The 12,500-nt window shown below is 43.9% G+C and overlaps 1 protein-coding gene across 1 annotated transcript in view; it reads right to left on the bottom strand.

Moving 5' to 3' along the window:
• dock10 (dedicator of cytokinesis 10) overlaps positions 1–12,500 on the bottom strand; it is a gene marked incomplete at both ends in the record, with an annotated part of 41,969 nt that overhangs the window by 999 nt on the left and 28,470 nt on the right. The window contains 17 exon segments of the mRNA XM_080548960.1: positions 1–117; positions 544–644; positions 870–1,060; positions 1,900–2,110; positions 2,385–2,531; positions 3,879–3,992; positions 4,121–4,243; positions 4,327–4,433; positions 5,158–5,262; positions 6,170–6,227; positions 8,076–8,291; positions 8,827–8,937; positions 9,120–9,302; positions 9,402–9,539; positions 10,243–10,358; positions 10,780–10,898; positions 12,102–12,200. The exon segment at positions 1–117 is cut by the window's left edge and continues 22 nt beyond it. Coding sequence (XP_080405086.1) covers positions 1–117; positions 544–644; positions 870–1,060; positions 1,900–2,110; positions 2,385–2,531; positions 3,879–3,992; positions 4,121–4,243; positions 4,327–4,433; positions 5,158–5,262; positions 6,170–6,227; positions 8,076–8,291; positions 8,827–8,937; positions 9,120–9,302; positions 9,402–9,539; positions 10,243–10,358; positions 10,780–10,898; positions 12,102–12,200 — 2,256 coding nt within the window.

The raw sequence follows: 12,500 nt of genomic DNA, 5'->3' as shown, positions 1-12,500 counted from the left end.
AGTTCTGTCAGCATGTCTCGGTAGTGAGCTCTCATCTCCTCTTGGTACTCAACCTGGTCCTCCTTTATCAGACGCTCGTTCACATCCAGCGCCTGGCCACACGCCTCTGCAAACTGCCTGTAGGGGGAGACACTGAGCTTTACTGCCTGTAGGGGGAGACACTGAGCTTTTCCTAGGGCATCTGTAATATCAGCAGCTGCACCATCTATAGTGGTTGGGACTAGAGTAGGACTAGTACTATAATATACACTATAGTGGTTGGGACTAGAGAGGGACTCTCTAGTGCAGTGCCGTGTTTTGAGGGGTGTGTAGACCTCTATTGTAGAGCTCTATATTGTAATAATAATAATAATAATAATAATAATAATAATAATAATAACTTTTTATTTATATAGCGCCTTTCAAAACCCAAGGACGCTTTACAAGGGGATGAAACGGACAGACAAAACAGAAAACAAACAAAGCAAAAACTAAAACAATGACTAGGGGCCAAATGCTCTATATTGTAGTCCTACTATGTGCTGAGGGAGTTGTGATGAATACCTGAATATCTCCTTGAGCAGTTTGACCTGGTTGTCAGGGTACTTCTTGGCGTTTCTCTCCTCCAGGAAGGCCCGGGCGTATGCCATGGGTCCAACATTCACCTGGCAGGGAGGACAGGCTGCTTACTCTTGGTTGCCGTGTGTGTGTGTGTGTGTGTGTGTGTGTGTGTGTGTGTGTGTGTGTGCGCGCACGTGCATGAGTGTGTGTGTGTGTGTGTGCATGAGTGTTTGTGTGTGAGTGTGTGTGTGTGTGTGTGTAACGCCCACCTTGACGAAGGCTGCCACGTGTGTGTGTGTGTGTGTGTGTGTGTGTGTGTGTGTGTGTACCTTAACACTAACGCTCCCTTGAAGTTTGAGCTGTAGCCGGATCATGTCCACCTCTTCCATGTTACAGAGCTGGTTGAGTTCAGACACCTTGCGGGACATCTCGTCTATGGCCACCTCTATGGGGTTCATCTCCACACTCTGCTGTTCAACCACCTGGATGCGCTTCTTCAGGTACGGGAAAGAGGAGCTTGCTGGGGGGTTGGGTGAAAGAAACGATTACTGTTGGGGGGGTTGGCGCTTTTCAATCTGGCAAGCAAACCAAAGTAATTGAAAATATTTTAGTTTGGGTAAACTGGTCAGTAGAGATTAGAGGTGTACAGAGACTATATTAAATATTAATATTAATATTTTCCTCTGATAATACTTTAAACAGAGATTTTATTACCTTATCTATTTGTCTGTATATTAGAATACTAGTCTTACTTTTAATAAGAAATTAAGTGTCAGGAAGTGGCCATGGTCCTGAAGTTGATATTTGTTAAAACACATTTTCCCCGTAGTTTACATTCCGAAGGTAACGCCGCATGCAGAATCACTTCCTCAACTGCATTGCCAATGTTAATGTAGCTAGCTAGTTTAGCTGTTGTACACTTACAACAACACACCAACACACCACCAACAATGCACACTTCGAGAACAGCATTGCAAGTGTAGCTTGAGTGCAGCGAGCTACAGCAATAACAGTTTAACCTTAAAGCCCAACAACATGGATTTTTTTTTACATGATTTTCACTCCAAGTTTAATCTGTAATCAAGTGTCATGGGCTCAATACATACAAACATTTGCTCCGCATGTTTTCAATTGTACAACGCTATTAGCTACAAGACATTCACAAAAAGCATTCTAGGATACGAACACAGCGGTTGCTGTGGCAACCCACCTCACCTGACCCAGCAAGCAGCTGACGAGAGATGTAAGAGGGGAATATACTGTATACTAATATACAATGTACTGCAGAGGTCAGGCTACTGGTTAGACTGTTCTCCTGGTATGTACTGGTCAGTGTATTGGACATGCTGGTATACGTACTGGTCAGTATGGTGCGTCTCTTGCACTGCTCTTCTACGTCTCCATGTTTCTTCCCTGACAACGTGAATGGAGTCTCGAACACGAAGCGCCTGATGTTGTGATGTCGCTCAAAGTCCGTCCTCTTGTCCTGTTGCTCCTTGTTGTCAAAGTAGGGCACTACGTAGGTCACCTGGATGTAGGCGTACTTGGGGTCCAGATCCTTGGGGTTTACCTGGACAGGTGTCACATGACATCATCATGACATCATCAGTCCACAGTTTGATTATCATGTCTACAACAGAGGTCATGAGTTCAGTGTTGATCTATGTTCCAGTGGTCAACATAGTCTATATACTGTATACTTTACTGCTGTTGCATTCCAGTGGTCAACACTGCTGATAGCAGTCCACATAAGGTACTACCGTTATGTTCCAACTACTGTTATACTATCAGTTTGATATACAGGGGATGTATTTTGGGATACCGTACAATGGTTTCCGACTCACCTTGTTGGAGTCCTGGATCACCTTGACGTTGTCAGCTCCAAACTTGTCCGAGTAGAGCTTCAACAACCTCTGGGAGATCTCTGACAGACCTGTCAGCTTGGGCTCTTTGTAGATGAACTCCTTGCTCTCCTCTTCCTCAAAGAAACCCTGTCACAACACTAGGAATCAGAGACTGTGTGTGTACGTGTGTGTGTGTGTGTGTGTGTGTGTGTGTGTGTGTGTGTGTGACTGGTGTACAGTAGGTAACTATTGGGTGGTGTGTGTGAATAGTGAGTGTCTGTGTCTTTTGTTTTCGAACTGTGGCCTTCTAACGAATACATCTAGAGTGGTGTTGCTGGGTTACCACAAACACATTATTGTCAGACTGTTAAAACAGAGTTTTGATTAAATATACACTGAGAAGATGCCAACGTTACACTCTGGGTGAAGCTGGGGTCAGGGGTCATTCTCAAAGCACCATGGGAAAAAAGTCAGTGGGTTATCTCTCATATACCAGAGGTATCATACAAACAGATATCAATAAATATGTATGCAGAGCAGACATGTTGTCATGGTGACATATTAGTCAAGTTATTAGTAAAGGGGCTGGGAGGTGACAGAGTGCTAGGAAAGAAAAAGATGACAAAAAAAGAGAAAACTTACCACAGCCTTGATAACAAATAACATCAAAAGGAAGAAAAGAGCAGACGGAGGGAATCAAAGAGACTAAAAAGATGAATCTGAAAACTCGATTAACCCTGATTACAACTCCTCCACTATCTCTCCTAGACTAACCCTGATACAACTCCACCACTATCTCTCCTCGACTAACCCTGATTACAACTCCACCACTATCTCTCCTCGACTAACCCTGATTACAACTCCACCACTATCTCTCCTCGACTAACCCTGATACAACTCCACCACTACCTCTCCTAGACTAACCCTGATACAACTCCACCACTATCTCTCCTAGACTAACCCTGATATAACTCCACCACTATCTCTCCTAGACTAACCCTGATCCACTCTTACTGAGAGATGAGACAAAAAGTATTCGGGCCTCTTCAAAGCCCAAGCCCAACCAGCTTAGTGTATGTGAGCAGTAGCATGTATGTGAGTTGTGTAGGTTTGTCATGTATATGTGACCCATTCTAGTCTTTTGGTCCGCATAATCGGCAACCAATCAAAATGTTCAGACTTTTCTACACAAACACAACTAAGTTTCAACGTTGTTGAGAATCACGACACAAACTCGCTAGTCAAGCCGAAATACTGCAACGCAATGGATTCGGTGAGTACTGCTACCTAGTTAACTAGAACACTACTTTACATTGGCAGCAGGCTCACAAAACAAGCTGTGTTAGTTGACTAGCGATGTGTCATTGATTTTCAAGAAACGCGGAAATGTATTCACATTTTTCGAAAGAAAAGTCGGATCATTACATCGGATCCCGACATGCGGACCAAAGCATTGGAACGTGACACATATGTAGGCCTGTGTTTAGAACTCACCTGGCCGTAGAAAGCCACCCTGTAATATCGACCAAACAGACGCTTCTCACAGTTCACCACCTCGGTCACCTTCAGGTAGGAACGGTGGATGTCGTAGTAGAGCTCCGACAACCTCTGTAGGTCACACAAACACAACCACACACACACACACACACACACACACACACACACAGTCAGTCAGTCAGTCAAAACAGCAACCGTCCTCCGCTGTGACCAGGGAAACAGAACACGACGTCAATCACCTTAAAGTCCCGCCTCTTCTCAAAGACGGCAATGACGGGCTTGTTGATGTCGGCGATGAGCTCGTGTCTCTCGGACTTCCACAGGTAGTCCACACACAGCTCCAACTGCTCTACAAGAGTGTCCTGAACACACAGACGATTAGTCTACACACAGCTCCAAGTCAACTCTGTGTGTGTGTGTGTGTGTGTGTGTGTGAATGCAGTACCTCAGTGTAGGGGGTGTCCTGTGTCCCTGAATCTTCCTTCATGGCGCCCTCCTCCTTCACATTGGGGCTGATACACATGAACGCCGCCCAGCCCATGGAGAAGGACGCTGAGGTCAGACACAGGAAGTGTCAGTTAGTAGGCAGCTCAACGGACATCCGTTTTGTGAGGACGGTAAACATTTCATTCTTTAAAAACTGATTGTATGAAGCTATAATACATTATTTCATTTTATGTTACTATGTGTAACAACATACTAAATGGTTTATTGTCTATACCTATTAGTTTCTCTGTCAACTCAGACTTGTCATGACACTATCACTTAATTGGTTGGTAATTCAGTTTATTTGGTAAACAGGCGCAGAAACCACCAACAACAAGAAATGTCGTCTCCGACACCACAAGCCAGCATGGACATAAACGCTGCGCTGCTCTAAAGCCACTAACATCTTTTTTCACATTGAAGTCAATGTTCCCACTGAGAACAATACAATCCAATATAATCATCCAATATGTCAAACTTCACCTGGTACCCATGAACACACATACAATTGACAGTCACTTTTGAGGAAAATTATGTTTTTGCCTAAATATCATATATTCTAGATTTGGTTCAGTTTATTCCGTTTTTCTCAACACTTGAAAATACGACTTAAGCCAGTATTTTAAGAAGATGACGACAGAATAATACTGAACAAAATCTAGAATATATGATCTTTAGGCAAAAACACGATTTTCCTCAAAAGTGACGTTTAAGCCATTATTTTAAGAAGGTGACGACATGATACACTTCACTCCATCTCTGGCCCACAGCCCTCCCCGGGACCACTCACTGTCTGTATCTCGGGGGGTTAGTACAGGGGTGGGGCTACAGTTAAACACACTGGCCCCTTCTGGACACACACGGGACCCCCTGGCCTGGTCAGCTCTCCAGTAGCCTGTTATAAGAGGAGGGGGGGACAGGGAGGAGGAGGGAGGGGAGGAGGAGGAGAATGAGGAGAAGAGAGGATGAGGAGGGAGGAAGAGGAGGAGAATGAGATGAAGAGAGGAGGAAGAGGAAGAGGAGAATGAGGAGAAGAGAGGAGGAGGAGGAGGAAGGAGGAGGAGGAGGAAGGATTGATTGATTGATTTACACAGTTTACCACCACCGCCTTCTGCCTTTTAACTGTATAACAATCTAGGGAGTCAGCTGTATAGACATGCTGTCACATGAAGAGATGGACAGGCAGAGAGAGATGATGCTCTATGATGATGCAAGCCAGCCAACACACACTGGGAAGCACACGAGCAGAGGGAAACACTATGTACCCATGTCAAAGTGGAGTGAATCTCACTCGCAATTTGTTTCAATAAGAGAGTAAAAGGAAAAAATACCCACAAACACATGCATGCACGTACGCACACCACACACACACACACACACACACACACACACACACACACACACACACACATACACATACACATACACATACACATACACATACACATACACATACACATACACATACACATACACACACACACGCACGCACGCACGCACGCACGCACGCACGCACGCACGCACGCACACACACACACACACACACACACACACACACACACACACACACACACACACACACACACACAGCAGAAAGACTAGCCATAAGAACAAAGCGAAAGCTGATGTCACACATGCTGCCAGCCATCGTTGGTAGGGGCCATCCTGAAGGCTTAAAGAGTTTATGAGTCTCCACACATTACAGCATACACACACACACACACACACACACAGACACACACACACACACACACACACACACTCACACACGGAGAGAAGATGCAGTGGTCAGGGTGGCTCACCTCTCCTCTTAAGGGACTCAGCGATCAGGGCTGAGATGTGGATGTAGCACATAGCCGCCTAGGGGACAGACAGACAGAGAGAGACAGAGACAGAGAGAGACAGAGACAGAGAGAGAGACAGAGAGAGAACATTTTAAACAAAAAAAAGTGAAATTCCAATTCCTATTGGGGGAAAATCACACTGCTCCAAATTGGCAGCCAGGTACATGGCTTGCTGCCACTACATTAGGGACAGCTTGTGGTACAACTAACTAACAACGAACTAACTTGAAACAAAACCAGTAGCCTACTAGTAGGAGTTGTTTTTGTAACCACTGCTAATATTGTTACTGCTATGTTACTGTTTTTGTTAATTCTATATCATAATTTCCCTTTCTGTCATTGTTGATTGATAAGTTCCTATATGTATGTAAGATGTCTTACCATGTCTATAAAGCTTAGTGAATTGTTATTGAATTGAGAGAGAGAGAGAGAGAGAGAGAGAGAGAGAGAGAGAGAGAGAGAGAGAGAGAGAGAGAGAGAGAGTGAGTGTGTGAGACATTACTATTACTTAAATGTGTATTGGGCACTTTAAGCTGCACACATATACTGTACCATACCTGTCTATCTACAGCATTTATCTATCTATCTAACTAACCATGCCCCTATATATAATATATATATATTTGGGGGACATATATTAATATATATATATATTAACCCTGACCCCCCATTACATGTGGCTAGCACCCCTATTGGATCAGTGCCCAGTCCTAAGTAAGTAGCCTTGAGAACCGATGGTTCTGGAGCCTAATGGCCCATAGGGCAGGAGTCTATCTCCTGTTTCCTGAGGTAGCTTGACGTACAAGTACGCCCCCTGGTGGCCCCCTGGACATGACGCTGGTACAGTACAGGCCAAAAGTTTGGACACACCTTCTCATTCAATGCGTTTCCTTTATTTTCATGACTATTTGGTACATTGTAGATTCTCACTGAAGGCATCAAAACTATGAATGAACACATAGGAATTATGTATTTAACAATAAAGTGTGAAATAACTGTAAATATGTCTTATATTTTAGATTCCTCAAAGTAGCCACCCTTTGCTTTTTTGTTGTTAATAAAATATATAATAATAATATTAAATATAATATGTGTTAATAATAATATGTTATTATATATATATAATATTATTATTATATATTTTATTAACAACAACAAAAATATATTTTATTAACAACAAAAAAGCAAAGGGTGGCTACTTTGAGGAATCTAAGACATATTTAGAGTTATTTCACACTTTTTTGTTAAGTACATCATTCCACATGTGTTCATTCATAGTTTTGATGCCTTCAGTGAGAATCTACAATGTAAATAGTCATGAAAATAAAGGAAACGCATTGAATGAGAAGGTGTGTCCAAACTTTTGGCCTGTACTGTATGTCGCAGGGTCTTACCCCCAATCCAACCCTTAATGCTGAGTGCCAAGCAGGGAGGCATTGGGTACCATATGTTATAGTTATTTGTTGCCAGTTTACATTAGGGATGCAACCTCAGCAAATATGTTCAAGTCAAGACTAAAAACCCATCTTTTTAATATTGCCTTTAAATGACTAAATAATTTAATTAAGATTATAAAAACCCATCCTTTTAATATTGCATTTAAGTTACAAAATAATAAAATTAAGATTATATAATGATTAAAGCACTTTGAGCTGCAACGTTTGCAGGAAAAGCGCTGTACAAATAAAGTTATTATTATTATTATTATTATTATTATTATTATTATTATTATTATTATAGTCTTTGGTATGACTCGACCGGGAGTCGAACTCACGACCTCCCAATCTCAGGGCGGGCACTCTAAGCGCAAGGCCACTGAGCTGGTCCAGTCCTAACCCTACTGGAACTCCTGTGAGTGTCGTACCTCAGAGAGGTCCCCGTTGCGGACGTGGATCTTGGCCATGCTCTCCAGCCAGGTGCGTCGGAGCTCAGGCGTGCTGGCGTAGGAGTTGGCCAGGCTGTACTGGAGGTCCACCAGCATCTCCGGGTCCTTCTCGTGTTCCTTCATCTGAGCCGTGGCCATCAGAACCGTACGGATCCGCTTGGTCAGGTCCTTCACCTCAGCAGGGAACGCTGTGTTCTAGGACACATGGCGAGGCAAAGCCAAGGTTATTTGTACAGCACATTTCAAGTGCTTTACATATAGCATAAAAAAAAATACAGAAAAAGAAGGATAGTAAGAAATAAAAAAATGACAAGAATAGATACATATATCTAGATTTATTTGTATTTTTATAATTTAACAATATAATATGACATGTGAGTGTGCAGGTACTGCGTCTGTCCTTAGCCGCTATCTTGCGCGATACGGCGTGTGAGATCGCAGTGTAAAATGACACATTTGATACATGATGGGAATATCACACGTCAACCTCACGACCCCGTGGCATTTAGTTTTAATGTATACTTGTGTATACTTGTGTATCTGTATACATATGATGCTATATACTGTAATGTGTAGGCTTCTATTTTGTTGTTCTATGTTGTCTGCAACTGTGTGTGTGGCTATTTTGGCTAGCTATCTCTTTCTTTCTGCTATTTTGGCTAGGTATCTCTTTCTTTTGGCTATTTTGGCTAGGTAGTTCTAAAGGTAACAGTTGGTTCTCAGCTCTCACCCTCAGCGGTGCGTCTCCGTTTGCAAAGTTGTTGATGATGGCCAGAGACTGTTGGAAGCGAGAGCCCCCGATCCCTGCGTCTGCTATCAGCTGACTCACTGCCTTGATCAGCTGGACAGGAGGAGGGGAGGGGGGGGAGGAGAGGATGAACGGTAAGAAGGAAAGAAGAGGTCATACTCAAACTTGTGGGCGCACACGCACACACACGCACACACACACGCGCACGCGCACACACACACGCGCACACACACACACACACACACACACACACACACACACACACACACACTGACCTGCAGGTGAGAGCGGACTATGGACTTGCCCTTAGCGAACTCAAAGTTCTTCCTCATGAAGACGTAGAGCAGAGCAGAGGCTTCGGTCTGCGTGCTGCTGGACCGGTGGTTACAACACTTCAGTATCTCATAACACAGACTCCCACACAGGTCCGCTTTGCCCAGGAAGAAGGCAGAGGGGAACTAGAGAGGGGGGAGAAATATATAAATAGATAGATAGATGTGTGTATGTGCGTGTGTGTGTACGTGTGTGTGTGCGTACGTGTGTGTGTGTGCGTGTACCTTCTGTATAAAGAGCCTCAAGGAAGCAAACACATGAGTGAGGGTGGCTGTTGATTGGTTGATCTGGAAGAACAGCAGGTAGGTGTCGAAGACTTTCTTCATCAGCGGGTTCTGCCCCTCGTCATGTAGGAGCTGTTTCTATGACAACACAAACACACACATATTACTAACCAGATCAAGCCAAACTTAGCATATATATTTATATATACATATACTGTATATATATATATATATATATATATATATATATATATATATATATAGCATATTTGTGTCACGTTCTAATGCTTTGGTCCGCATATCGGGATCCGATGTAATGATCAGACTTTTCTTTCGAAAAATGTGAATACATTTCCACGTTGTTGAAAATCAATAATAATAAGAATAATAATAACGTTTTATTTGTATAGCGCTTTTCCTGCAAACGATGCAGCTCAAAGTGCTCCACTCTCCGCTCAATGACACACTCGCAAGTAAACTAACACAGCTTGTTTTGTGAGCCTGCTAACAGTGTAAAGTAGTGTTCTAGTTAACTAGGTAGCAGTGGGGATTACTCACCCAATCCATTTTGTTGCAGAACTTTGGCTTGACTAGCGAGTTTGTGCTGTGATTCTCAACAACGTTAACACGTAGTTTCCGTGTTTCAAAATAAAAGTCAGAATATTTTGATTGGTTGCCGATATGCGGACCACAAAAGACTAGAACGTGTCACATTTCCTAAACGGATGCAATAAAATGCAGTTGACAGGAAAAATAAAATAAAACAGCTGTGTATTATGTTCAATAAAGAACCAAACACCCTAGTGTAGCAGTGTTGGGTGTAGCTGGATAGTTGTCTTACCTTGTGGTGATGTGTGAAGAGTCCCAGGACATCCAGCACTGTTAAAGCTACCTCAGTAGAAAGGTTCGCCTCGATGTCCGTAGGGCTGAGAGTGTCTCCCTCGGGGATGTTCCCATCTGAGGGAGAGGGACAGAGGACAGATAATACAGCTACCAAAAGCACGCACACGCACACTCACACACACACACACACTCACACTCGCACCCACACTCACATACTATCACACACAATATCACAGCACTGACCGACCAAACTTTACCTCAAACAGGCTGGATATCTGAGAGAGAGGGACAAAGAACAGATAATACAGCTACCAAAAGCACGCACACGCACACTCACACACACACACTCACACTCGCACCCACACTCACGTACTATCACACACTATATCACAGCACTGACCGACCAAACATGACCTCAAACTAGGCTGGATAGACTACAAACCTTACGCAACAGTGAATGGGAGTCATACCTGTCCAGTATGTGCAGCGGTTTAGGGTTGCTGTGTGTGTGTGTGTGTGTGTGTGTGTGTGTTACCTGTTTCCATCATGTGCAGCAGCTTGGGATTGTTCAGGGCGTTTTTGGTCCTGATGATGGGCATGGTCTGGGAACGGGCGTGGCGGTGGGTGTGGCCGTCCTGTCCCCCAGATAACATCCTAGGAGGGGCGGACGAGGGCAACAGGTTATAGAGTAGACGCCCTAGATACATCCAGTGGTTCTACACTGAAGGTGAATAATCTGACAGTGCTACAACTGTAGTTAAAGTTGTTCTGCTTCTAGTTCTGTACCACATAGTAATAGTTGTTGTTGTTGTTGTTGTTGTTAGACTTGTTGTTACACTGGGGGATACAGACAGACTAGTCAATCACATGGGGGCACAGACACAGGCTAGCTAATAACAGAGCACCACACGTATGGTACAGGTGCATGCAGGGAAAACAGAGCTATACTCGGTCACGTGACCACTGACAGTGTAACCATGGAGATGCTCATGGTTGCACTGTTGAGGCCAAAAAAATCAAGACAAGACTAATGATGGAACATGATGAACTACTCTCTCAACAGACAGGTAGTAGGCTAACTACGCTACCTGTAGCGGTGCTCCTGTAGTCTACCTGTACGTACTATTCAGCCCGGGTCTACTCATCCTGTAATGCAACAGTATGAACATAATGGGCCCCAATTGGCCTCCACTAAAGAGCCTTTATGCAGGTCTCCAGCATTGAGTGAGTGGGAAAAACTGAATATAACATGAAGACGTTGTCCTCGCCAATCTCGCCATTGTCCTCGCCAAACAGGATTTCATGTGAATGTTTCTCACAATACAGTTGCAAGCAAGTTGGGGCTCAATGTGTGTGTTTTCCAAGTAGCCTACATGAAGCCCTGTTGTCCAGCTCACAACTGTATGAAGGGTCTGTATGTGCTCCAGCTATATACTCTAGAGGAGGTCTATGTGTTAAACTAGAACAGCCATGTGTGGGGTCATTTGACCAAGTGAGTAAATTTTTTTTTATACCTTTGCACTCAATCAAATTTCAGGACCCTCCTTTCATGAGTTTTCCTAGATAAGTGCATTTTACCGCCCAGTATCCTTACATTTTCAAAATCACATCAGGATAAGCTAGTATAAAGCTATTTTGCAGTTTTTCTATGTAGGAGGCAGGCTAATTTACAAGAGGCGCCATCTAGTGATCTCTGTGTGTGAGTAGCAGATTCCCATTCTAAAGACTACGGTCATTTGACCAAAGAGGCGGCGCTAAGAGTTGGTGAAATAGGCGCGGCTGTCCTTAGTGTTAATGCTGTGTGAAGCACAGCTCCTGTGGTGAGTGTCGAAGGCAGGTGGCCCTCTGGTGTTTTACCATTGTGGGAGGAGACCAGAGGAGGGGGTAGGGCCATGGGCGTGGCCGGTGCCAGTGCTCTGATTGGCCTGAGCCAACTTTACTGCTGCTGCTAACTTCCTGTCCACAAGCCAACGACATCAGCGTTAACCAGACCTTCATTATCATTATCATCATCATCATGATCATAGTCATCATCATAGTTCACCAGCATGGTAAGAGCCAGAGAGGGAGCAGCAAGCCGAGCAGAGAGAGGTCAGAGGTCACAGCCAGGCAGGGGGGTTAGTGGCGTTGGTTACGGTACATAAAAGACTGTTTCAGTGTTAGTTTGAAGGGGAATCCTAATTTTTCCAACTCTTCTATGTACATTCTTCAGCAAGACAAAAATGGCCTGTAATAATGGTTCCTGCAAATCACCAT

The sequence above is a fragment of the Nansenia antarctica genome, assembly GCF_963989245.1.
Source record: "Nansenia antarctica genome assembly, chromosome: 19".
Taxonomy (NCBI): domain Eukaryota; kingdom Metazoa; phylum Chordata; class Actinopteri; order Argentiniformes; family Microstomatidae; genus Nansenia; species Nansenia antarctica.
Note: the sequence above shows the minus strand (reverse complement) of the source record. Positions and strands in the feature narration are given on the sequence as shown.